This window comes from Lissotriton helveticus, chromosome 2_1, assembly GCF_964261635.1.
Source record: "Lissotriton helveticus chromosome 2_1, aLisHel1.1, whole genome shotgun sequence".
In the NCBI taxonomy this organism is placed as follows: Eukaryota; Metazoa; Chordata; class Amphibia; order Caudata; family Salamandridae; genus Lissotriton; species Lissotriton helveticus.
The window spans coordinates 50,490,435-50,516,902 of NC_136059.1; the positions used below are offsets into that span (position 1 = coordinate 50,490,435).

Here is a 26,468-nt window from a genome sequence, read left to right on the forward strand (position 1 = left end):
TGGGCGTAATGAAAAGTGACACATCTCTATTTTCTCACAGCGATGCGTCACTTCTCATAAATAAGGCTCATTATGACGCAGGGCTTCACAACATGACGCATTTCCCTAGATGCGTCACAAATGGGCTGCAACATTTACGCCGTACGGCGTCACAAAAGTGACGCAAAGGAGGCGCAAAAGTCATGCAAGGGGCTTGTAAATCTGCCCCAGGGTCTTTAAAGGGGGCATAGTATAAGGGTGTGACGTAAAAATGTAACCTAAATGTTTATAATTTTCGAAGTGTGCCACCCGATTGGTATTCTGGTGCATCCGTGAGCGTTCTGCAACTGAGTACGCATAAAACCAGCCAGGACTGTTGGCTTTGTCATTGTTTGTTAGCTCTTAAGATAAATGAAGATTTGTCCTACATAAATAATATTGAAAATGTTTTCTTTCTGAAATTTTGAGACTGTGGATTGAACATTATTAACCCACGTGCAAGGGATAGTGGCCTTCAGAGTGTCGCAATCACTCTTGTTATGTTCACTGTTCTAGTCATGTACCCACTTTGTGTCTCCACCGTTTGCATATCTTACACCTCATCTCTTGCCTCTTCAGCACCTTCTTTTCACTTTCTTCTCACCCTCTCCCGATGCACGTCCTCATCTCTTTCACTTCACTCCCAAACGCACGATGCACCACTCACATGTAAGCTCTGCTTTCTCTTACTGTTGCCATATCAGAACTTTTAACAACTGTGTACTTCTTCACACGGATTTCAATTACAGTTGCACCTAGAATACCATAGCTCCGTTGTAGGAGAGTAGGGTCTGCAATCCTATGATCACCCAGATTTTTGCTTTTTGCTGCACTGGTTTACGACTTTCCCTGGCTGTGGGCCTGCTAATCAGACCCACAGCCTAGCTGTTCTCTCTATCCAAATTGTACTCAGGTACTGAATTGGCACTGGGCCCTCTCAAGTCCCTGTACCCAGGGCTGAGGTGCACCCAGAAGTCTCCCAGGGGCTGAAGCATGTATTATGCCACCCCTGGGCTGGCTAACTAAACTGACACAACTGGCTGCACGACAGCTGGGGCAAGGTGGTGTACTCACCCTTTGCTTTAGATATAGTATACCTATATCTAACCCTAAAATGGACACACAGATCTCCTATCAGTCACTCCTATGGCAGGCCTTAACAATCATGAAGGCAGAGTGCTTGGAATCGTGTGAGATGGTGCTCTGGCATGAGCTGAGCCTGTCTGCGGCTTTCGGGATCCATCCCTTAGCCGTTTCCATGATATCGCATACCATATACTCTTAAGTGCATTATAATCCTCGCGGTTATATGCCAACTCTGGTATCGCTTTATCAAAACATGTCGAGTAAGGTGTCATACGAATTGGAATACTAACCCCTCGCCAATTCTGGCGACGGGGTTAGCATTCCACCCTTCTAGAGGGACACGACATGTATGTAACCCCTAACCCCGGTTAAAGTCAGACAGAGCCTTAGCATCCACAAAATGGATGCTGCCACCGAGACACAAGTCTGCCCTCCTGCTGCTGGGAGTCCTCCCAGAGCAGGAGATAAGGACAAAGGGTTTCCTGCCAGGGGCGGTGCCAGCACCGTCCCAGACAGGATTTTGTGTATTGTAGGTAGGCAGGGCTTCAGAGGAAGGTGACTGCACGTGGCACCCCGGTGCTCACTGTGCATAGGCTGGCTTGAACCAGTTCCAGGGACACTCCAGACCCTGTGCTGGGGAAAAGCCCGCCAAGGAAGTGGGTGTAACCACCCCCTCCTGGTCCCACCCCTAGGGCAGGACTTAGTCGCGTGCCAGCCCCTTTTTACAGGATAAAGGTAGGAACTGGCCCCCTTCCAAATCAGATCATCTTTGAATCCTGAAACTACTTTCCACGAAAGGAACTCAAGACTTCTTCCTAAGATTTCTCCCTTGTGACTAAGGAGTAGTCACCCTGCATCCGCAGGCACCATCTTAAGAACACTGCGGTCTGCTGCAAGTCCTTCCTCCGGAATCCGACTGCCCAGCTCGATGAGAACCGGCTTCCCTGGCACCTCTGACCTCTACCCACCTCTACAGCCAAGCTGAGAACCGTGGGTGCGACGAGACCTCGAGGGACCGGCCATCTTCAAGACTGCACGACTTCTGCACAGCAAGCCCGCCGAGTAATTTCCTGGTGAGTGCTTTAGGGTCCGAGAAGCCCCGACCCTGAGCAGCTCCAGCACCGAAGTGCAGCCTCCCAGCATCTCCACGATCTGCGTGGGGCCCTTCTGCTTCTTGCTGCTCACCGCGTTGTTTGGCTACTAGCCCGCTGGCTTGTGGCCTTCTGAACGACGCCCGACTACATCACTGCTGCTGGTCTGGTTGCTCCAGACTGGCCCTTGCTCCCTTTCCGAAGAGGAGCACCCCGGACCCTCCTGGTCCACTCAAGACGCCATTTTGATTCCACCGCGTGGGCTTGAATTAGCCAAGGCTTGTTGCCCAATCCTGGGTAACTTCGACGCCGACAGCTTCATCCATCGTGGGACAGCTCGCCTCTCCATCCTGGTCGCCGACAACGCCTCCTGGTCCGTGAGATCTGCAGAGCCAGCATCGCCCACTCACCTAGTCGAGGTGACTGCCATCCGGTGCCCTCCTGGTGCCCACTGACTACTGGCTAGTAGTCACGAACTTGGTCCCCTCTGCTTTCAGGTGTCATCCATCTTCCAGATCCAGGCTTGGATCAACTCGAACTCTCTTCACTGGTCGCCTGCCAGCATCTTTTCTTCCAGGCTCCTGGTCCGGCAACGAAGATTCCCGACGTCTTTTGAGACCTATGCAGCTGCAGCCCCTGGGCTAGGTAACTTCGGCATTTCGGTGCCCCAGCATAGCCTCACTATCCAAGGGTCAGGATCCACTGTCGTTTTCTTCCTACCAGGTCGGGTTCGCCCGTAAACACTAACTTTAACTTTGCTAGCTTCCATAGACTTTGTCCCGCATCCCGCGTGAGAGTGCACACTCTGCACCCGAGTCCCCTAGGTCTCCTAGAAGTAATCTAACGATTCTATAGTCAAGTCCTAGCGATTCCAAAGCCTATTAGTACTGTACTTACCTGCTAGTAATTTCGCATTCCACTTTTAAAGTATATGGTTTTTCGTGCCCCTCGGGCATTTGTGTACACCGTGCTAACTTAAGTATTTTCGTAAGAGTTTTGTTGTGTGCTTAGCACCCTGTCCTTGTGGAAAAGTAAATTTTGCCATGTTCTGTGTCCCTACGTATCATCCATCATATGTTATGTGTGCATGACCAATATGCATATGTTATTCCCCATGTCTGATTAATGACGCAATTACAGTTGTGTCCACCTCTAGTATGCCAGTTTCCAGTCCTCGTGAATACTACGAATATCAGGCCTATGTAAAGCTACGTTGCCACGTTTCTCAGTGTGCACGTTATTTCATTATAAAGTCCCCGTTTCCAGGCCTCAACAGGGCCCGGACATCAGATTCAGCCCCTGTCTCCTGAAGCCTCGCTGAGGAGCGATACAGCCCCCACCTGTATCCTCGACCCTTCACTTACTTCCTGCCTCGCAGTGCCCGGTGCAGCTTGGCTCTGCCTCTGAGTCTGCCAAGACTATGTTATGATTCCAGCTATCAGTTTAGTCCTCCTTCTCTGCATTCCTAAACTACCGAACTGCATCAATAGTTTCCGTCATTGTCTAGCCTATGCGGCTCCATGTTAAGAGAAATACTGTATTTAATGGTCATTTAATATTCTTCATCACGTACTACATGTAGAATAAATGCATGCTCCAACCTTAGAGTCAGTTAGCTTTTCCCCTCATGACTTCTAGTTTATATCAACATGTTCCCTAAACATCAGATACCAGATAGGGTTTAGGTACATGTCGCTCCGACCCTCCAGACTTTAGTCTCTGCTCCTAGCATAGAGTTCATAAGCCCCCAGCTTCTCCTCGTATCACGTCATTGCCAGTTTGCGCGCACCACCAGGTTAGAGGTCCCGGCTCCTTAGGTAGCCCCCTCCAATGTTTCCGCCCATTTCATGACATATTCTGTTACGTTTGCACCACATGTCTATGTATACGCCCAGTTACACCTTCTTTTTACTCTTATCTTTCGCGACTGCTACGCGTCACGCCTTCTGTTCCACCCACTGCTACGCCTACTGCAATGTAATGCTATGTGTTTGCGCTATGTATATATGCTCGTGTATTATTATTAAAAGCTAGCGCGCTCATCCCAGATCCAGCCCCAGCAGCTGCTGGGCCCTGTCATCCTATTCCTATGCAGGTTGTCCTGTTCCTGTCCTTATGCTGTATTAAACCTGCAAAACTCCTACTACCTCGAATCTTGACTCTTATTTATTGAGCTATCTGTTATGATATATGTCTAGTCAAAAATAGGGTATTATTTATTTATTTACCACATAATGGCGCCCGAACAGGGACTTGCCCTTTCCCCACGCGTCGGTGAAGCCACGCCGACCCCCTGACCCTCTGCAGCCGTGACGGAACCATACCGCGCACCGGCAGATATTTCTGCTTCAAGTATCCCTCAGGCCCACGGAGGAGACGGAGGAGGCGGTCCAGCATCCAAACGAGACGGTGGAGGAACGCGGCGAGTCCCGACCAGAGCCCAAGCCAAGAGTCCAAGGTCCGAGGTATCCGGAGGCCCACCCGTAACTGAAGTCCGAAGTTCGTCGTCCGTCGTCGTAGCAGTCCAGTCCAGTCCGAGGCTTTCCGTTCTTGCTGCCCGGTGAGTACCATTACTGGGGTAGTATCTAGACAGGGTCAATCTAAATTGACTCTGGTCCGTGGGTTGGTGGTACCCAGACTCACAAACGAAGTATTCGCCTAGGTGGATACGGGTCTTGATGCGTCCCTTTATGGGACCGGTATGTTCCGTACTGTTTCAGCAGTGCATCCAGTAACTCTAGTCTGTTCCGTTCTCGAGAAATTCTTGTGTTTCTGTTCTCAGTATTCCAGGTAATATTCCGTCCGAACTGTTATGTTATGATGTTGTTCAATGTATTTCCAATGTCGTAGTATGCCTGAATTGTTCTCCCAATTGTTATTGTTCCTCGTGTATTGTATTGTGTTCCGATTCAAGTTTACAATGTCTCTCTTTTCGAGATTACGTCAGCTAAAAACTAGAAAAGGTTTGTTAGAAGAAGCAGTTCCTGTTCCGCCGAGGGACAGTCCAGGTCATTTTATGTATCAGAAACATGGCATAAGCGCCATATTGTATCTAGATTTATGGGTAGAGTATACCAAACAGTTAGAAGAAAAGTATAGATGGCCCGTATCGGGTACATGGGATGCCGAATGCATCATGCGAGTAGAAGAAGCATTATGGAAAAAGAAAGCCAGACAGTCACAGAAAGATGCCATCGAGTTATGGCGTAAAGAATCTCATAAAAGAACTGAAAAGGAAATCAGAAAGACAGAATTAAGTAGAGAATCCCAAGAACGAGCCCAAGAAAAAGAACTAATCGAGATAGGTGAACAAGTCAAAGCCGAACAGTCAGACAGACAGAGGCATGCCCTTATTAGGGGTATGTATCCTCTTCTTGCCGAAGGCTTGCCAAAAGCGACCCCAGAGGCATCCAGTAATTTCCCGCCACCATTAGTTCCGACCAAGCTACGTCACAAACAGACCGCAGCTGATATTTTTATTTCGTCCTATTTGGACGACACAGTCCCAGAATATGCAAATCCTGTTCGCGCTCCGCCAGTTCCTGTAAATCAGGCACTTCCCGCTCCTCCAGACACCGGAGTACCTGTTACGGTACCCCCGGTCCAGCCCGCCATACAAGTCCAGCCTACATTTCCATTTCCCACTCTGCCAGGACGAAGAGCCTCAGCAGACGACTCTAGTTTAGGGGCCGCAGGGGGAGGTCCTCCTCAAACCCCGCCGCCACACAAGCGTTTAACGTTAGCCGAATTACATGCACAAGCGTCACAGCGTACGCCTAGACATCAGACTGTAGCAGAAATAAGAAAATCCCTTGCCGAATGCTGCTATGATCCAGTCCCAGGCGAGGATAATATGGTTTTATATTCATTCCGCGTAAGAAAGGTGGCCGAGTATCTAGTCACCTTACCGAATATGAAAGAAGATCTAGACAGAATATATCGTTTCATCCGTACAGGGGATGATCCAGAAAGTATTTGCGAGGCCATGTCTCAAAGGAAAGCCGAGATCCAGCTCATGATATTAAAGTTTCTGATAAACTGTCTAATAAGAGAACAAGATTACCCGTCTAAAGATCCTGCCGAAATGAAAATCCTGACAAGGTGGAGTGATAATATAGCCGAGGGTAAGCACAAGACCGTCGGTGCTATAGAGAGTATGTACAAGAAAATCCGTAGGGAAATAATAAAGATACACGAACAACGTAAAGCAGCACAAGTAAGCGAAAAAGAAAGTATCTCTGATACTGAAGAGGTAGAGGACGAGAATCCCGCCAGAATAGCGTATGTAGGAAAATCTAGATTTCCAGATCGCCATTTACGCCTAGAACACAAGTCTATTTTTCATCATCCAGCACCAGAACAAGGTTCTCTAGAACAAGTATTTCAAGCTACCGATCACATTCTGAAATCACGAATCGGTTATAGTGAGTTAAGTACCATGCATGAACAGGAACTAGCTCGATCAGCAGTCCGATGGATTACTGATTCTACCACTTTTCCAGACGAAATAGTGGCACAAATGTTTCTGAAAATGCCCCCAGCCGAGCAACGACTGGTGGGTATGTATATGATTCAGCACCTCATTACTTTGTATGAGGGCCAACACTCTGATCCAGGTCCGTTACATGATGTCCTGAACGAGTTACTCCAGTATAGATGGAAAGGTTTAGGTACCGATTTAATTAGTGTCATTCTAGAACAGCGTCACAAATATAGAACGTTTCTGAAACCGCATTTTGTTCATGCCTCACCCCCAGAAAGTAAATCATTCTACATAGACAGACAGAATCCGTTAAGAGAAGTCCACCCAGTTAAAGGAACGGGTGGCGAAATGCAGCGAGTGTTTGTATACACTCCAATAACAAAGATGGAACTCCTCGAGATGAAGAAATTAATTCCCTGTCATGACAAAGATCCAGCAGGGTTCCATAGAGAATTAAAAGACATGCTCCGTATGGGAGAATACACTTACCCAGATATAATTAAAATGTTAAAGGTCCTGTTGCCCGCAGGGGTGTATGAAAAGCTAAAGGAAAAAGAATGGGAGGTGGGAGAGAAAAAGATCGATTGGGCAGTTCTAGAAGCTGAAGACAAGGCACGAGTACCAGGTACCGGTCTTGGAGATAAATGTAAAGAATTACCAGAATTATTAATACAAGTTTTACCTAGATTATTAACAACTAGAAAAGAAGACTGGGATGCAATCTCAGCCTGTAAACAGAAACAAGATGAAGATATTAGTGATTTTTATTCTAGATTTGAAAAATGTTTCAGTATCAACAGTGGTCTCAAGACAAGTAGTGAGTCATACCCTCACCTTTTCGTTACTAAATTAGTCGAGAATTCAAGTCCATCAATTAAAAACCGAGTTTTGAAAGTCGAAAGTACCTGGCAAGCTAATACCCCGTCCCAGATGTTGCAGATGCTCCAATATCACCAGAATAGAATCAGGGAAGAGCAAGAACACGAGAGAAAACGTATGAAAGACACGAAAATGAAAGTGCTAGTTGCACAATCTGTTCCTCAAGACAGTCAGAAGAGGGGTCCGAATCAAGCCAGTCATCCTGCAGCTCCCGTTAAAGGGAACTGCAATTATTGTAAACAGCCAGGTCATTTTATAAATGAGTGTGCAGTTCTGAAACATAACATAGCTACTGGTAAGACTAAAGAAAGACCACGTCCGCCTAGACAAGAACAAGTTTCACAGACTCCTCAGTCACAGAATACACCACAGACAGTTACAGTACCGCAGCCTATTGCTGCAACACAGCATGTCACATCGCAGATGTACCAGTATGCACAGTCTGAGTATCCAGAGTACCAGCCATATTCATGAAACAGCCTAGAGAGGGAGGTAGGCTTGCCTCTCATCGAGATACCTGTAGATCAAGAAGGTCCCTATGTTCACAGCCAAGTATTAGGGAAAGACAGAAAGTTTTTGATTGATACAGGGGCAAGTAGGACCACAATTAGTCACGCCGAAGTTCCAGGGGCTCCGCTCTCAGGCTCAAGAAATGTTTCCCTTGGATTTTCAGGAAAACCTATCATAAATGAGATCTCAAAGCCAGTTACCTTAGAAGTAGGTCCATTGTCCCGTACTACTGATCTGTTACTTACTAAGTCATGTCCAGAAAATCTATTAGGCATTAAAACACTGAAAGAATTAGGTGCAGTTATATGCTGTTCCCCAGAGGGAATACGATTGTTCCTACGTGACTTTAAGGGTCACTATGTATTACGAGATTTTGATTCAAGACTGTCTAATGTTCCGCAGCATTTATGGGCGCAAGGTCCAACTGATGTAGGTTATATGCAAATCACACCCTATCGTGTGACTCTGAAACCAGGTGTAGTGTTACCACGAATCAGACAGTATAGATTGCCACCTGAGGCTGTAGCAGCCTTATCCAAAATTATAGACGAGCTCATGGCTCAAGGAGTAGTTGTAGAAACTGACTCCAATGTATGTAACTCTCCGATCATTCCAGTCATGAAACGTACTGACCCAAATGCACCCCCAGTATATCGATTAGTGATTGATTTACGAGAACTTAACAAATGTATTATTCCTCAGTACCCAGTTGTCCCAGATATCTCTTCCCTATTGACAGCCATTGATTCCGAAGCCATGTTCTTTACTGTAATCGATCTTAAGAATGCATTTTTTAGTGTTCCCATCCATCCAGACAGCCAGTTTCTTTTCGGATTTTGTTTAAATGGAAGGAGCTATATGTTTACACGAGCTCCTCAAGGTTTCACAGAAAGCCCTAGTATTTACAGCCAAGCACTCAAGAGACAACTAGACAATATTCACATGCCAACTGACACTGCCCTGCTCCAGTATGTCGATGATCTACTGATCACAGCCCGGTCTGAACGTGACTGCGAGCGAGCGTCACTGACGGTTCTGTATTTCCTAGCCGAGATGGGGCACAAGGTGTCCCCTTCGAAGCTTCAATTCTGTGTCCCGCAAGTGGTATACTTAGGACACTTGCTGTCCAAGAGGGGTAGGCAGTTGACACCAGACCGTATCCAGTTGATAGCGAGTCTTCCTCAGCCCAGAACCCAGAAGGAGGTACGTGCCTTTATTGGCCTTACTTCTTATTGTAGACAATGGATTCCACAGTATGCATTTCTAGCCAAGCCACTGATACAGTTAACGACACAGGAGGCAGCCGCAATGACTGTCCTCCCTTGGACATCTGAACATACACTTAGTTTCAACGAGTTAAAGAAAGCTTTATGTCAAGCTCCAGTCCTAGCTACACCGAACTACAGTAAGCCTTTTACACTTTTCGTCACTGAACGCGAAGGTACAGCATTATCTGTTCTCACACAAGATCAAGCAGGACAATACAAGCCCTGTGCTTATTTTTCGAGCACACTAGATCCGGTCGCCCAGGCTTTGCCTGCGTGCCTCAAGTCAGTTGCAGCCACAGCACTAGCTATCAGACAAAGTGATTCCATAGTTTTAGGACACTCCCTGACAGTACAAGTTCCACACTCCGTGGAAGTTCTTTTAAATAGAACACAAACACAGCACTTGACAATTGCACGTCTAACAGGTTATGAATTGACACTGTTTCAGCCACACATAGAAATCAGACGCTGCAACGTCCTGAATCCTGCTACACTGTTACCATCAGTTAATCCAAATTCTGCCACACACGACTGTGTGGAAGTAGTCAACATCACGACAAAGCCAAGACAAGACCTGACAGACATTCCGTTACCAGATCCTGACCTGACACTTTATGTGGATGGTTCATGTATGAGAACTAGTACAGGAGAACTAGTCGCCGCATATGCAGTGACTACTGACACTGAGGTTATTGAGACACACCGCATTGACACTCTGTCCGCTCAAGCAGCAGAGCTAGTTGCTCTGACACAAGCCTGTATACACGCCAAGAACCTGAAAGTTAATGTTTACACAGATTCACGCTACGCATTTGGAGTCGTACACGACTTCGGAGTGCTCTGGCAGGAGAGAGGTTTCATGACTTCTCATGGAACCAAGATTCAGCATGGTCTCCTTATTCAAGCTCTGTTAGATGCTATACATTTACCGACCTCCATTGCTATTATGAAATGCAAAGCACATACGAAAGTTACTGACATTATTTCCCAGGGTAATGATCTAGCAGATCGCACAGCCAAGCTTACAGCTCAGACTCCAGACATTCAAGCTAATCCGACACAGACACATACTCCAGATCCGACTAAATGTATGACAGTTAAGGACCCTACACAAGATGTCATAGATATCCAGTCACATGCTACTCCCGATGAAATCAAGAAATGGTCCGAACAAGGAGGGGTCCAGACAGATCAAGGATGGTTAACAAAGGGTAGAGCCACATGGTTTCTCCCCGACTCTATGGTTCAAGTCATCATTACTACCGCACATAGTCCAGCACATTTAGGAGAAAAAGCAATGTTAGACAGTATCCAGAACATTTGGTTCAACAAGCATTTACGAGCTGCAGCCAAGCAGAAAGTCCGTACCTGTATGATATGTTGTCAGTTTAATCCAGGTAAAAGTGTCCCGGTGGAACAAGGTGGATTCCAGCCTCCTGACCACCCTTTTGAAGTCCTCCAGATGGATTATATTCAGATGGAGCGATGTCGAGGTTTCAAGTATGTCCTTGTAGTTGTATGCGCTTTGTCCAGATGGACAGAAGCATATCCAGTCCCAGATTACACAGCCGCGACCACTGCCAAGCAGTTGGTTCGTGAATTTTTCCCTCGATATGGACTCCCTAGAGTCGTATATTCTGATAACGGTCAGCCATTCTCATCTGAGTTGATGAAGCACGTTTCCCTGTTGTTAGGGTACCAGTGGAAGTTTCATTGTGTACGCCATCCTGAAGCAGCCGGTCTAGTCGAGAGACATAATCAGACTCTAAAAATTCGGATTGCTAAAGTATGCAAAGAAAAAGGTGTGGACTGGCTAGTAGCTCTGCCAGTCGCTTTGTTTTACATGCGCATGGTCGCACATTCCAGATCAGGTCTGTCCCCGTATGAGGTCGTATTCGGCCGCCCCCCGAACATGTGGGGTACTCCTAGACCCCGAAGTATTACTGATGTTTCATGTAATATGCTGACAGATTACCTAGCTTCCTTGATGTCTGCCCTCAACTCATGTCGTTCACAGGTTGCCGCCGCATTTCCAGACAATACCGAGGTGGCACCGCACGAAATCGTTCCAGGTTCGATGGTGATGGTCCGAAACTTTGACAGATCAAGTCCGCTGGAGCCTCGATGGAAAGAGCCCCGTCAGGTCCTCCTCACCACCCGTACAGCCGTGAAGTTGGAAGGACGCAAGGGATGGATACACCTTTCTCATGTTAAACTTTTTAACGGACTGAAACCCGCCTTAAAGAACATTTCCCAGGATATCAAGACCTGCCAAAATATTGTTTTAAAGGACTGTCCCGCAAAAGACATTGCTACAACCCCTCCCCTGTTAGAGAAAACTCCGCAGCAGGAGTATAAGCAAAAACTCCGGTCTAGTAAAATAAGTCAGTCAGTTTGATTGTCTAAGTCCTCCCCTAGGTGAAACGGTTAGACTGTTTCTGACATGTATAAAATAGACCCCCATAGTGAGAGAGTTAGTCAAAACTCAATTCAATGTATCGTTTTTCTAAGTTTCATATTATTTCTCAGCATTATGATTTCCTGCACCAGTTACGCATTTTTCCTGTATTTTCCAGTTCCTCATGTAAATAAGCCTTCTAATGTTACAGAAGAGCACACGTTTAGTGATCTGCCTCCTCACGAATATTCCTACCGTCTCGCTATGCGTAATAACTCATTTATCCGTATGTTACATTACTCACACCAGTCCAGCAATACCACTAATTGTTGGGTGTGTGGTCGACTCCCCCCTTTCCAGACACCGAAGGGAGTTCTGCCACTCTTTCCTTATCCTTTTTCACATAATGGTTCGTGTGGAGCATGGTCCACGTTAACGTCATCCTTAACAGATATGTCTTTTCTTAACAGTACATGTTTCCCAGACAAGCAAGGTCTTCCCCACAGAACAGGTTTAGACCTAGAAAATGAAGTGTACAATTTAGGTAACTATTCGTCGAATTTTATGGTCCTGAATGTTCAGTCTGATACCACTCCAGACTCACCTGCTATTTCAGTACTACCAGTTAAAGGCGAATTATGTGTCCGAAATAAGGGTTCCGTACATGTAGGACATAGTGATTGTACTACTATTATCAAGTATAGTGACAGTGGGAAATCTATTTTTAAAGCTTCACGTCATTCTTATTTTGTTTGTGGTCAAACTGCATATGTTCGTCTGCCCCTCGATTGGGAGGGAACCTGTTACATTGCCTTCCTACTGCCACCTGTTTTTCTAGCACCACCTGACTACCATAGGAATTCCTTCCTAGTACATACTAGACACAAGAGAAATCTCCCGATTGTCGATTATACTGAGACTGCTGCAGAGCAATTCATTGACATTAATAAAGGTGTGTTCCCTTATTTAGGTACAGTTGTAAACAGTAAGCTAATTCGTAGGTTAACAAGAACCCTTGAAGCAGTAGTAGATGAGACTGCCTCCGCTCTAGGTAACTTAACCGAAGAGCAATCCTTTATGAGAATTGTTGTGCTCCAGAATCGTCTCGTCCTTGACGTCATACTGGCCGATAGGGGCGGGGCCTGTAGACTCATCGGATCCAGTTGCTGCATTTTCATTCCAAATAACGCGCCGTCTGTTTATTTAGCTATAACCAGACTTCATAAAATTGCCCATATGTTACACCAAGATCCAGGCACCTGGACATGGTCCGGTTGGTTCTGGAATATAATTTCTGCCTGGGGATGGAAAGTCCTGTCTTTTCTAGGTATTGCAGTAGCGATCATATTTAGCTGCTGCCTCTGTATACAATGTGGCCCTGCGATTTGCGGCATTTGTGCTACCTCTTGTATTCCTAGTCCCAAGCCCCGTTCTAAATCTCGTTCCAAGACAATTCGAGATGAACAAATGGTACTGTATGAAATGATAGATGGTATCATGAATATTGATGTTTCCTGATGGAAACGTAGTGACAAGGAGGGAATGTGGAAAAGTAAATTTTGCCATGTTCTGTGTCCCTACGTATCATCCATCATATGTTATGTGTGCATGACCAATATGCATATGTTATTCCCCATGTCTGATTAATGACGCAATTACAGTTGTGTCCACCTCTAGTATGCCAGTTTCCAGTCCTCGTGAATACTACGAATATCAGGCCTATGTAAAGCTACGTTGCCACGTTTCTCAGTGTGCACGTTATTTCATTATAAAGTCCCCGTTTCCAGGCCTCAACAGGGCCCGGACATCAGATTCAGCCCCTGTCTCCTGAAGCCTCGCTGAGGAGCGATACAGCCCCCACCTGTATCCTCGACCCTTCACTTACTTCCTGCCTCGCAGTGCCCGGTGCAGCTTGGCTCTGCCTCTGAGTCTGCCAAGACTATGTTATGATTCCAGCTATCAGTTTAGTCCTCCTTCTCTGCATTCCTAAACTACCGAACTGCATCAATAGTTTCCGTCATTGTCTAGCCTATGCGGCTCCATGTTAAGAGAAATACTGTATTTAATGGTCATTTAATATTCTTCATCACGTACTACATGTAGAATAAATGCATGCTCCAACCTTAGAGTCAGTTAGCTTTTCCCCTCATGACTTCTAGTTTATATCAACATGTTCCCTAAACATCAGATACCAGATAGGGTTTAGGTACATGTCGCTCCGACCCTCCAGACTTTAGTCTCTGCTCCTAGCATAGAGTTCATAAGCCCCCAGCTTCTCCTCGTATCACGTCATTGCCAGTTTGCGCGCACCACCAGGTTAGAGGTCCCGGCTCCTTAGGTAGCCCCCTCCAATGTTTCCGCCCATTTCATGACATATTCTGTTACGTTTGCACCACATGTCTATGTATACGCCCAGTTACACCTTCTTTTTACTCTTATCTTTCGCGACTGCTACGCGTCACGCCTTCTGTTCCACCCACTGCTACGCCTACTGCAATGTAATGCTATGTGTTTGCGCTATGTATATATGCTCGTGTATTATTATTAAAAGCTAGCGCGCTCATCCCAGATCCAGCCCCAGCAGCTGCTGGGCCCTGTCATCCTATTCCTATGCAGGTTGTCCTGTTCCTGTCCTTATGCTGTATTAAACCTGCAAAACTCCTACTACCTCGAATCTTGACTCTTATTTATTGAGCTATCTGTTATGATATATGTCTAGTCAAAAATAGGGTATTATTTATTTATTTACCACATCCTCATAAAGAGTACAGGGTTGTTGTGATTCTAATAAATATATTGTTTATTTTCATAACACTTGTGTGGTGTCCTTTCACTGGGTGTTCAAGGGGTAATGTGATGGTAAAACAGCTGGCTTAACACGCCCTCTAGAGTCTTAGCCTTAGACTGCTCGTATCCATGCTACTAGGATAGCTGGTCTATAAGGTTGACTTACAACCAATCATCAATAAGGGTTGTTTGGACTGATATATAGTGATCACTAGAATAGTGAACACTGCACATCAGGCCAACTTCTCACATTGGTGAGCAGCGGGTGGGATTTGAGCTTGCTGTTGTTTTACCACACATATCCTAAGAATATCTTGTGAAAGATCACATAAGTACTAAAGGTACATATAACTTAGCTTAGAATACTCTGAGTTCTACTGAACCAGCTGTTGTAGCTCCTAGGGCCTAGCACACCCTAAACTACAACTCTAGCAAGGGATCAGTAGGCAAACATATAGTGTAGGTAAGTGCACCACTTACACCTCACTAGAAAGGCATGTCTACCCAGGGAGAATCTACTGAGACTCCCCTGGTCAGTGTTGACCCTCCACAGGTCACTTCAAGATATGCAGCTCTCAGTTTCCAGGAGATGAGACAAATCTGTGTCTCCAGAAAACTGAAGCAGGGGTCTAACCCCACCATTCCCTTTTTAATAGGTCTCTTAGAGACTTATGATGCGAGAAAGCTTTCTCAGCTAGATGGGAATATGCCAGCCTTAGAGGGTACCTCTGGGGATCCAGACCTCCCCAACATTGCCAATGCAGTTGAGGAGGAGGATCAAGGGGAACTCTCTGGGGACGAGGTAGACAAAGGTCTTGAGGTAGTCAGAAGGCTAACTAGGGCCAACTTAGACTTGCTTGGGCTAGGATCTGGGGGACCCCCAGTACTGACCCTAAGTAGGCCTAACCTTGGAGTTAGGAGAGATAGATCTCTTTCTAGGGACTCCAATAGATCTCTGCACTCTAATGCCTCTTCTCAGGGGAGAAGGAACTCTCCCCAGAGGAGATTGACTTCCCCTCAGAGAATGGAGCATGAAGCTAGGATGAGACAGGCTACTCTGAGGATTGAAAGGGAAGAAATTGCCCTGGCCAAAGAGAAGCTTGCCTTGGCTAGAGAGCAGCAGATGAGTGGGTTAGCTCCCACTGGTGGCAGCAATCTCCCAAGAGATAGAGAGAAGGGTTTAGATACTAAACACCTGACTAAGATAGTGCCCCCCTTTAAGCAAGGGGATGATATCCAGAAATGGATGGCTGCTTTGGAGAGGGCCTGCACTGTGCAGTGCATTCCCCAAAGTCAGTGGGCAGCTATACTGTGGCTCTCCTTTGATGGTAAAGGTAGAGATAAGCTCCTCACTACAAGAGTGGAGGATGCTAATGATTACCAGGTCCTGAAAAATGCACTGATTGATGGGTTTGGTTTAACCACTGAGCAGTACAGGTTGCTGTTCAGAGACACCCAGAAAACTCAGTCTCAGGACTGGTCTGACTTTGTGGATAGTGCCACTAAGGCTTTGGAGGGCTGGTTGCTGGGTAGCAAGGTTACAGATTACACAGGATTGTATAATCTTATGATGAGAGAACAAATTTTAAACAATTGGCAGAACCAGTTGTTGCACCAGCACCTTGTTGATTCAGATCTGACCTCTCCCCAAGAATTGGGAAAGAAGGCAGACAAATGGGTCAGGACAAGGATCAAGCAGAACCAGAACCAGAACCAGGGTGGTCAGAAGAAAGCAGACCAGAAGGGTAATGCAAAGAGTGAACAAAATGACCAGAAGTCTTCACCAGGTCCCCAACAAACCAAAGAGGGTGGGGGTCAGGCTTCCCAGAAGAAGAAGACTCAAGAAGGCCAGTCAAAAAGGTGGTGCCAGTACTGCAAAAGTAAATCTCACTGGTTTAGTGAGTGCACCAAAAGAGGAGGACAAACTCCTGCCACTACAGCCCCTAAGGCAACTGCACCCCCTAGTACAGTCAGTAGTGGTAGTGTACCTCCCAAGGCATTAGTTGGGTTAACCTTGGGAACTGAGGGTTCTGACAACTTAGTTGGCACACTCACTCAGGCTGTCCTTGTCTGTACAGGGGATATGGATATAACCCCTGAGATAAGTCCCAATACTTTGGGCAAATACAGGCAGACGCCCTTAATTAATGGCAAAATGGCTCAGGCCTATAGGGACACTTGTGCCAGTGTCACCATGGTGACACCTAACTTTGTGGACCCTGGACAGATCATGCCAGGTACTGATTTCCTGGTGACCAATGCCAGCAATGTCACTACTAGTCCTAGTGTGGCAATTGTGGCTTTCTCCTGGGGTGGAGTGACGGGACAAAAGAAAGTTGTAGTCAGTTCAGACCTCCCAGTTGATTGTTTGTTGGGCAATGATTTGGAGTCATCACAATGGTCAGAAGTGGAGCAGAGGACTCACATGGAAATGTTAGGCTTGCCAGCACATGTGCTTGCTGTGACTAGGTCACAGGCCAGAAAATGCCCCACTGAACAGGTGCTGGATCCTGAAATTATGGGCCAGACACCTTCCAAGAAGAAGAGCAGTAAGGGTAAGGCTTTGCCTTCCCCCTTGCCCCAGGTTGAGGATCAAGTCTCTGAGGAGGCTGATCTGAGAGAACTGAGGGAAACTGAGCCTAAAGAGCTTGAACTTGATCAAGTTGAGTTTCTGGGCTCAGGGGGACCCTCCAGAGCAGACCTGGGGAAGGCACAGTTAGACTGCCCTTCCCTTGAACCCCTCAGACAGCAGGCTGCTGCTGAGGCTGCAGGGAATGCCACAGGTGCCCACAGGGTATACTGGGAAGATGGACTCCTGTACTCTGAGTCAAGAGACCCCAAGCCTGGTGCAACCAGGAGGCTGGTCATCCCCTTGTCTCTGAGAGGTTTCCTTCTCACCTTGGCCCATGAGATTCCCCTTGCAGATCATTTAGGTCAGACAAAGACTTGGGACAGGCTTGTCTCACACTTTCACTGGCCCCATATGAATGAGAATACCAAGGAGTTTTGTCGCTCCTGTGTCACTTGCCAAGCCAGTGGTAAGTCAGGTGGCACAACAAAGGCCCCCCTCATACCACTACCTGTGGTGGGGGTTCCCTTTGAAAGAGTGGGGATTGACATTGTTGGTCCAATGGAACCCCAGACAGCATCAGGGCACAAGTTTATACTGGTGGTAGTGGATCATGCCACCAGGTATCCTGAAGCTATTCCACTTAGGACCACTACAGCACCTGTAGTGGCAAGGGCCCTAGTTGGAGTGTTCTCCAGAGTGGGCTTCCCTAAGGAGGTTGTTTCTGACAGAGGTACAAACTTCATGTCAGGATATCTGACTGCAATGTGGAAGGAGTGTGGTGTGAACTACAAGTTCACCACACCCTACCACCCACAATGCAATGGGCTTGTTGAGAGATTCAACAGGACCCTCAAAAGGATGATTCATGGGCTACCTGAAACTCTTAGGAGAAGATGGGATGTCCTGATCCCCTGCCTCTTGTTTGCTTACAGAGAGGTCCCACAGAAGGGGGTTGGCTACAGCCCTTTTGAGCTTCTGTATGGTCATCCTGTAAGAGGACCCCTGTGTTTGGTGAAGGAAGGATGGGAGAGACCTCTCAAAAAGCCTGCAACCAACATAGTGGACTATGTACTTGGTCTCCGCTCCAGGATGGCTGAGTATATGGAAAAGGCATCTAAAAACCTTGAGGCCAGCCAAGAACTTCAAAAAGCTTGGCATGACCAAAAGGCTGTTCTGACTGTGTACCAGCCAGGACAGAAGGTGTGGGTGCTGGAGCCAGTGGCCCCAGCAGCTCTGAAAGACAAATGGTCTGGGCCCCACACCATCATTGAGCAAAAGGGAGAGGTTACCTACCTGGTGGACCTTGGAACTCCCAGGAGCCCTCTCAGAGTGCTCCATGTTAACAGGCTCAAAGCATATGTTGACAGGAAGGACATGAGCTTGCTCATGGCCACAGATGAGGGACAGGAGGAAGAGAGTGACCCTCTCCCAGACCTGCTCACTCAGAATCCTGATGATGGATCAGTTGATGGTGTTGTCTTTTGTGGCAGCCTCACTGAACATCAGCAACAGGATTGCAGGCAAGTCCTGCAATCCTTCAGACATATGTTCTCTCTGACACCCAGCCAAACTGATTGGTGTACCCATGATGTTGACACTGGAGACAGTCTGCCTGTCAAGAGTAAAATCTACAGACAGCCTGATCATGTTAGAGACTGCATCAAAACTGAAGTGCAGAAAATGTTGGAGCTGGGAGTCATTGAGCCCTCAGATAGCCCTTGGGCTAGCCCAGTAGTTCTAGTGCCAAAGCCTCACACCCAGGGTGGTAAGAAAGAGATGAGGTTTTGCGTAGACTACAGAGGCCTCAATGCAGTCACTAAGACTGATGCCCACCCAATACCAAGAGCAGATGAACTTATAGATAAATTGGCTTCTGCCAACTTCTTAAGTACATTTGATTTGACAGCTGGGTATTGGCAAATCAGGTTAGCTGAGGAGGCCAAACCCAAGACAGCATTTTCTACCCCTGGAGGGCATTATCAGTTTGTGGTAATGCCCTTTGGACTGAAAAATGCACCTGCCACCTTCCAAAGGTTGGTGAATCAAGTCCTCACTGGGCTGGATGACTTCTGTGCAGCATATCTAGACGATATTGCTGTCTTTAGCTCCACCTGGGAGGATCACCTGGTCCACCTGAGGAAAGTGTTAGAGGCTCTGCAAAAGGCAGGCCTCACTATCAAGGCCACAAAGTGCCAGATAGGGCAGACACAGGTTGTATACCTGGGCCACCTTGTAGGTGGAGGCCAGGTTCAGCCACTGGAGAGTAAGATACAGGCCATCAAGGACTGGACTCCTCCAATCACCCAGACTCAGGTTCGAGCTTTCTTGGGCCTGACTGGGTACTATAGGAAGTTTGTCAGAAATTATGGGTCCATAGTGACCCCTCTTAATGACCTGACAAGCAAAAAGATGCCAAAGAAAGTTCAGTGGACAGCAAGCTGTCAGAAAGCATTCAATGACCTAAAACAGGTCATGTGCACAGCACCTATCCTAAAGAGTCCAGATTACTCCAAGCCATTCATTGTCCAAACAGATGCTTCTGAGTTGGGTGTGGGGGCTGTTCTGTCTCAACTGAATTTTGATGGTAATGATCAGCCTATTGCTTTCATTAGTAGGAGGTTGACACCCAGAGAGAAAAATTGGTCAGCTATTGAGAGGGAGGCCTTTGCTGTGGTCTGGGCCCTGAAGAAGCTGAGGGCCTACTTGTTTGGCACTCACTTCACCATTCAGACAGACCATAAGCCCCTCTTGTGGCTAAATCAGATGAAGGGTGAAAACCCCAAACTGCTTAGGTGGTCCATTTCCCTACAGGGGATAGATTTTACAGTGGAGCATAGACCTGGTACTGATCACAGCAATGCTGATGGGCTCTCCAGGTATTTCCACTTAGAGCAAGAAGACTCACCTGGTCAAGGTTAGTTTATTGTCCCAAAGTTTGGGGAGGGTCATGTAGGAGAGTAGGGTCTGCAATCCTATGATCACCCAGATTTTTGCTTTTTGCTGCACTGGTTTACGACTTTCCCTGGCTGTGGGCCTGCTAATCAGACCCACAGCCTAGCTGTTCTCTCTATCCAAATTGTACTCAGGTACTGAATTGGCACTGGGCCCTCTCAAGTCCCTGTACCCAGGGCTGAGGTGCACCCAGAAGTCTCCCAGGGGCTGAAGCATGTATTATGCCACCCCTGGGCTGGCTAACTAAACTGACACAACTGGCTGCACGACAGCTGGGGCAAGGTGGTGTACTCACCCTTTGCTTTAGATATAGTATACCTATATCTAACCCTAAAATGGACACACAGATCTCCTATCAGTCACTCCTATGGCAGGCCTTAACAATCCTGAAGGCAGAGTGCTTGGAATCGTGTGAGATGGTGCTCTGGCATGAGCTGAGCCTGTCTGCGGCTTTCGGGATCCATCCCTTAGCCGTTTCCATGATATCGCATACCATATACTCTTAAGTGCATTATAATCCTCGCGGTTATATGCCAACTCTGGTATCGCTTTATCAAAACATGTCGAGTAAGGTGTCATACGAATTGGAATACTAACCCCTCGACAATTCTGGCGACGGGGTTAGCATTCCACCCTTCTAGAGGGACACGACATGTATGTAACCCCTAACCCCGGTTAAAGTCAGACAGAGCCTTAGCATCCACAAAATGGATGCTGCCACCGAGACACAAGTCTGCCCTCCTGCTGCTGGGAGTCCTCCCAGAGCAGGAGATAAGGACAAAGGGTTTCCTGCCAGGGGCGGTGCCAGCACCGTCCCAGACAGGATTTTGTGTATTGTAGGTAGGCAGGGCTTCAGAGGAAGGTGACTGCACGTGGCACCCCGGTGCTCACTGTGCATAGGCTGGCTTGAACCAGTTCCAGGGACACTCCAGACCCTGTGCTGGGGAAAAGCCCACCAAGGAAGTGGGTGTAACCACCCCCCTCCTGGTCCCACCCCTAGGGCAGGACTTAGTCGCGTGCCAGCCCCTTTTTACAGGATAAAGGTAGGAACTGGCCCCCTTCCAAATCAGATCATCTTTGAATCCTGAAACTACTTTCCACGAAAGGAACTCAAGACTTCTTCCTAAGATTTCTCCCTTGTGACTAAGGAGTAGTCACCCTGCATCCGCAGGCACCATCTTAAGAACACTGCGGTCTGCTGCAAGTCCTTCCTCCGGAATCCGACTGCCCAGCTTGATGAGAACCGGCTTCCCTGGCACCTCTGACCTCTACCTGCATCATCAGTCACGCTGAGATTCGTGGGTGTGACGAGACCTCGAGGGACCGGCCATCTTCAAGACTGCACGACTTCTGCACAGCAAGCCCGCCGAGTAATTTCCTGGTGAGTGCTTTGGGGTCCGAGAAGCCCCGACCCTGAGCAGCTCCAGCACCGAAGTGCAGCCTCCCAGCATCTCCACGATCTGCGTGGGGCCCTTCTGCTTCTTGCTGCTCACCGCGTTGTTTGGCTACTAGCCCGCTGGCTTGTGGCCTTCTGAACGACGCCCGACGACATCACTGCTGCTGGTCTGGTTGCTCCAGACTGGCCCTTGCTCCCTTTCCGAAGAGGAGCACCCCGGACCCTCCTGGTCCACTCAAGACGCCATTTTGAGTCCACCGCGTGGGCTTGAATTAGCCAAGGCTTGTTGCCCAATCCTGGGTAACTTCGACGCCGACAGCTTCATCCATCGTGGGACAGCTCGCCTCTCCATCCTGGTCGCCGACAACGCCTCCTGGTCCGTGAGATCTGCAGAGCCAGCGTCGCCCACTCACCTAGTCGAGGTGACTGCCATCCGGTGCCCTCCTGGTGCCCACTGACTACTGGCTAGTAGTCACGAACTTGGTCCCCTCTGCTTTCAGGTGTCATCCATCTTCCAGATCCAGGCTTGGATCAACTCGAACTCTCTTCACTGGTCGCCTGCCAGCATCTTTTCTTCCAGGCTCCTGGTCCGGCAACGAGGATTCCCGACGTCTTTTGAGACCTATGCAGCTGCAGCCCCTGGGCTAGGTAACTTCGGCATTTCGGTGCCCCAGCATAGCCTCACTATCCAAGGGTCAGGATCCACTGTCGTTTTCTTCCTACCAGGTCGGGTTCGCCCGTAAACACTAACTTTAACTTTGCTAGCTTCCATAGACTTTGTCCCGCATCCCGCGTGAGAGTGCACACTCTGCACCCGAGTCCCCTAGGTCTCCTAGAAGTAATCTAACGATTCTATAGTCAAGTCCTAGCGATTCCAAAGCCTATTAGTACTGTACTTACCTGCTAGTAATTTCGCATTCCACTTTTAAAGTATATGGTTTTTCGTGCCCCTCGGGCATTTGTGTACACCGTGCTAACTTAAGTATTTTCGTAAGAGTTTTGTTGTGTGCTTAGCACCCTGTCCTCATAAAGAGTACAGGGTTGTTGTGATTCTAATAAATATATTGTTTATTTTCATAACACTTGTGTGGTGTCCTTTCACTGGGTGTTCAAGGGGTAATGTGATGGTAAAACAGCTGGCTTAACACACCCTCTAGAGTCTTAGCCTTAGACTGCTCGTATCCATGCTACTAGGATAGCTGGTCTATAAGGTTGACTTACAACCAATCATCAATAAGGGTTGTTTGGACTGATATATAGTGATCACTAGAATAGTGAACACTGCACATCAGGCCAACTTCTCACATCCGTGCTGTCTGCAGAGAGGCCAAGGATAGGATGAGCATGTGTTCTGTTCACCTTTCGGTACCCCTGACTGCCACTGCTTTCAGCCTCAGCTGCAGAGCTCACAAACGAGGTCTGTTCTAAACGCCTGAAGGGGACTCGGTTCAAAGTGTGCTCAATGTAGGAGGCATATGTTATGCGAAAAACATGCAGAAATAGAACGTCCTTCAGTGTTTAATTTGCACCCAAATAAGTGCCAGGGCCCACGTCAGGAGACCACTGCAGCCTGCACCACCCAATGCCCCTGCCAGCGCTGTCAACAACAGTATCTACACGGCTGCTGACCCTCACACTCCTACAGTGTGACAATTCAGACTGTTTCAGGCCCCCAAAGCTATACGAATGGCCTGGGTGGCAGGGGTGAGTCATTTTTAATGTATATTGAATTTGGAAACAACTGTTGTTCTGCTCGTCCCAAAAATACACAAACAGCGCTACCATCTGGCAGACTGTCATAAGCACAGGTGTTGACAATTAAGTGCTGGTGCCAAGCACTGGAAATCACCGGCTCCAATTAAACACTGACTTCCTTGAAGTTGCAAAAACTCTTAGGGAATGCACGATGAATTAAACACAAAATAAAAACAGGGACTACATTCCTGATTTCCCTGACATGTTTTACATTCATTGCTGAGAAAATGATCTATGTTATTTACCAGTAAAGTTAAGGATATGAATATAGGGCCCGACAAGGACCTGTTTCATTTTTAACTACTATTGGGAGAGACCTGGCCCACTTACAGGCCTGATGATGGGTAGTTGCACTGGAACACCCATGTACCACCCATGGAACTTCACCTTGATGCAAAGTAATGCAGAGTAAGTCAAGTCAAGTCAATAAATTTGTATAGCGCTCTACATACCCAGAGGGTCTCAAGGCGCTTGAGGAAGGGTGGGGAGTTACTTGTCGAATAACCACGTTTTAAGTTGCTTTCTGAATGCTAGGTGGTTCTGAGTAAGGCGGAGGTGAGCGGGAAGTGAGTTCCAGGTTTTAGCTGCCAGGTAGGAGAAGGATCTACCTCCCATGGTGGTTTTGTTGATGCGGGGTACAGTGGCAAGGGCTTGGTTGGAGGATCGTAGCTGGCGGGAGGGGGTGTAGAAGGATAGTCGTGCGTTGAGGCATTCGGGTCCGATTTCGTAGAGTGCTTTGTGTGCGTGGGTTAGGAGGCGGAAAGTAATCCTCTTATTGACGGGGAGCCAGTGGAGGTTTTTCAGGTGACCGGAGTTGTGTTCTTTGAGCGGGATGTCTAATATGAGTCTGGCTGAGGCGTTCTGGATGCGTTGGAGTTTTTTCTGGAGTTTTGCTGTGGTACCGGCGTAGAGGGTGTTTCCGTAGTCCAGGCGGCTTGTGACGAGTGCGTGAGTGACCGTTTTTCTAGTTTCGGTGGGGATCCAGCGAAATGTTTTTTTGAGCATGCGAAGAATGTTGAAGCAAGATGAAGAAACGGCGTTGACTTGTCTGTTCATCGAGAGTGAGGAGTCCAGGATGACGCCCAGGTTCCGTGCGTGGTCCGTCGGGATGGGTGCTTTTCCAAGGGCCTCTGGCCACCAAGAGTCATCCCAGGCAGAGGGGGAGGTGCCTAGGATGAGGACTTCTGTTTTGTCTGAATTCAGTTTCAGACGGCTGTGCTTCATCCAGTCCGCTACTTCTTGCATTCCTTCATGTAGGTTGGTTTTGGCGCTGTTAGGGTCTTTGGTGAGTGAGAGGATCAGTTGAGTGTCATCAGCGTAGGATATGATGTTGAGGTTGTGTTGGCGTGCGATGGCCGCGAGGGGGCTCATGTATACGTTGAAGAGGGTGGGGCTGAGTGAAGATCCTTGTGGTACTCCGCAAATGACTTCAAAGGCCTCTGACTTGAATGGTGGGAGGCGGACTCTCTGGGTTCTTCCGGCAAGGAACGAGGTGATCCAATCCAGTGCTTTTCCTTGGATTCCAATGTTTTTGAGGCGTTGTAACAGGGTGCTATGACAGACTGTGTCGAAGGCTGCGGAGAGGTCGAGGAGGATGAGGGCGACTGTGTCTCCATTGTCTAGTAGGGTTCGAATGTCGTCTGTTGCTGCGATGAGGGCGGTTTCAGTGCTGTGTTTGGCTCGGAAGCCGGATTGTGAGGAGTCAAAGGGATTTGTTGGTTTCGAGGAAGGCGGCGAGCTGGTTGTTGACCGCTTTCTCGATGACTTTGGCCGGGAATGGAAGGAGAGAGATAGGGCGGTAGTTTTTGAGTTCGGTGGGGTCAGCTGTGGGTTTCTTCAGGAGAGCGCTGAGTTCGGCATGTTTCCAACTTTCCGGGAAGGTTGCGGAGTTGAAGGAGCAGTTGATGACGTCTCGGAGGTGCGGTGCTATGATGGCGTCTGCTTTGTTAAAGATGTGGTGAGGGCAGGGGTCTGTGGGGGATCCTGAGTGGATAGAGTTCATCAGACGGATGGTGTCCTCAGTGGAGATAGGGTTCCAGTCATTGAGGATGTTCAGGGGGGGTGGGGGTCCTGCAGAGGATTGGGTGGGTTGATCTTCAGGTCGGTTGTCGAAGCTTTTGTGGATGTCTGCAATTTTGTTATGGAAGAATGAGGCTAGGGAGTCACAGAGGGCTTGAGAGGGGGTGATGTCGTTGGAGTTGGCCGAGGGGTTGGTGAATTCCTTGACGATGTTGAATAATTCCTTGCTGTTGTGGGCGTTGTTATCTAGTCGGTCCTTGAAAGCGGCTTTCTTGGCAGTCCGGATCAGTTGGTGGTGTATGCGGGTGGCGTTTTTGAAGGCGACCTTGGTGCTGGTGTTTGGGTCTTTTTTCCAGGCCTTCTCAAGGGAGCGACAGAGTTTCTTGGATTTCTTAAGATCCTCGTTGAACCAGGAGGCCTTCTTGTAGCCTGGTTTGATTTGTCGTTTTTTCAGTGGTGCTAGGATAGAGCAGTGCATAGTGCAACTTTGCGTTACTTTGGGAAACTGCCCACAGCTGACCCTGATTTGCTCTGGACAGTAAATCCCAGCATAACACTTTGTGCAGGGCTTGCGTTGCAAAATGTGTCACAACCCAGGGCAAAGAGCTCCTGAACCTCCATTTGAACTTAGAAGCACATTATGTTCACCCTCTTCTTCTTCTCTGTGTGTGTTCACTTTATCTGACTGTCCTTCTTTTTGGCTTCTCTTCAGATTGCTCTAAACCTGGCCTCTCCAAGAATGTCCTGCTGGCGCCCAGCTCGGCCCTCAACATGCCGCAGTCCTTCGGGTCAGCTGGGAGCATGTCCTTTTCTGAAGGCCTGCCCTCCCCGGGGGTGGCCTCGCCTCTGCAGAACGACACAGGGAGCACATCTACCTCAGCACCCGAAGAGCCTCTGGTCCCACCAGCCTCCTCCACCAACCCTCACGCCTCGTTCGAGCCCTCCTGCTGGCCGATCCGGCCCACGCTGCGGAACGAGCTGGACACCTTCTCGGTCCACTTCTATATCTTCTTCGGCCCCAACATCTCCGTCCCACCCGGCCGGCCAGCAGTCTTCGTCATCAACTTGTTGCCTGTGTTGGACAGCGGAGGGGTTCTGAACCTGGAGCTCAAACTCAATGTGGTGAGGGACCCCAGGCTTGCCCAGCCATGCCGAGTCCCAAGTGCTATGCAGTCTCCGAACAGGGCCGGTCCTAAATAGAAATGACCGGGACAGCACCCTAGGTGGAAAGAAAATGTGGTGTTTGTTGTAGGG

At 48.1% G+C, this 26,468-nt stretch overlaps 1 protein-coding gene across 1 annotated transcript in view; it reads left to right on the forward strand.

The window, feature by feature from the left end:
• TMEM8B (transmembrane protein 8B) overlaps window positions 1-26,468 on the forward strand; it is a 287,529-nt gene that overhangs the window by 168,140 nt on the left and 92,921 nt on the right. The window contains exon 6 of the mRNA XM_078677709.1: window positions 25,927-26,336. Coding sequence (XP_078533835.1) covers window positions 25,927-26,336 — 410 coding nt within the window. The remainder of the gene's footprint in view (window positions 1-25,926; window positions 26,337-26,468) is intronic.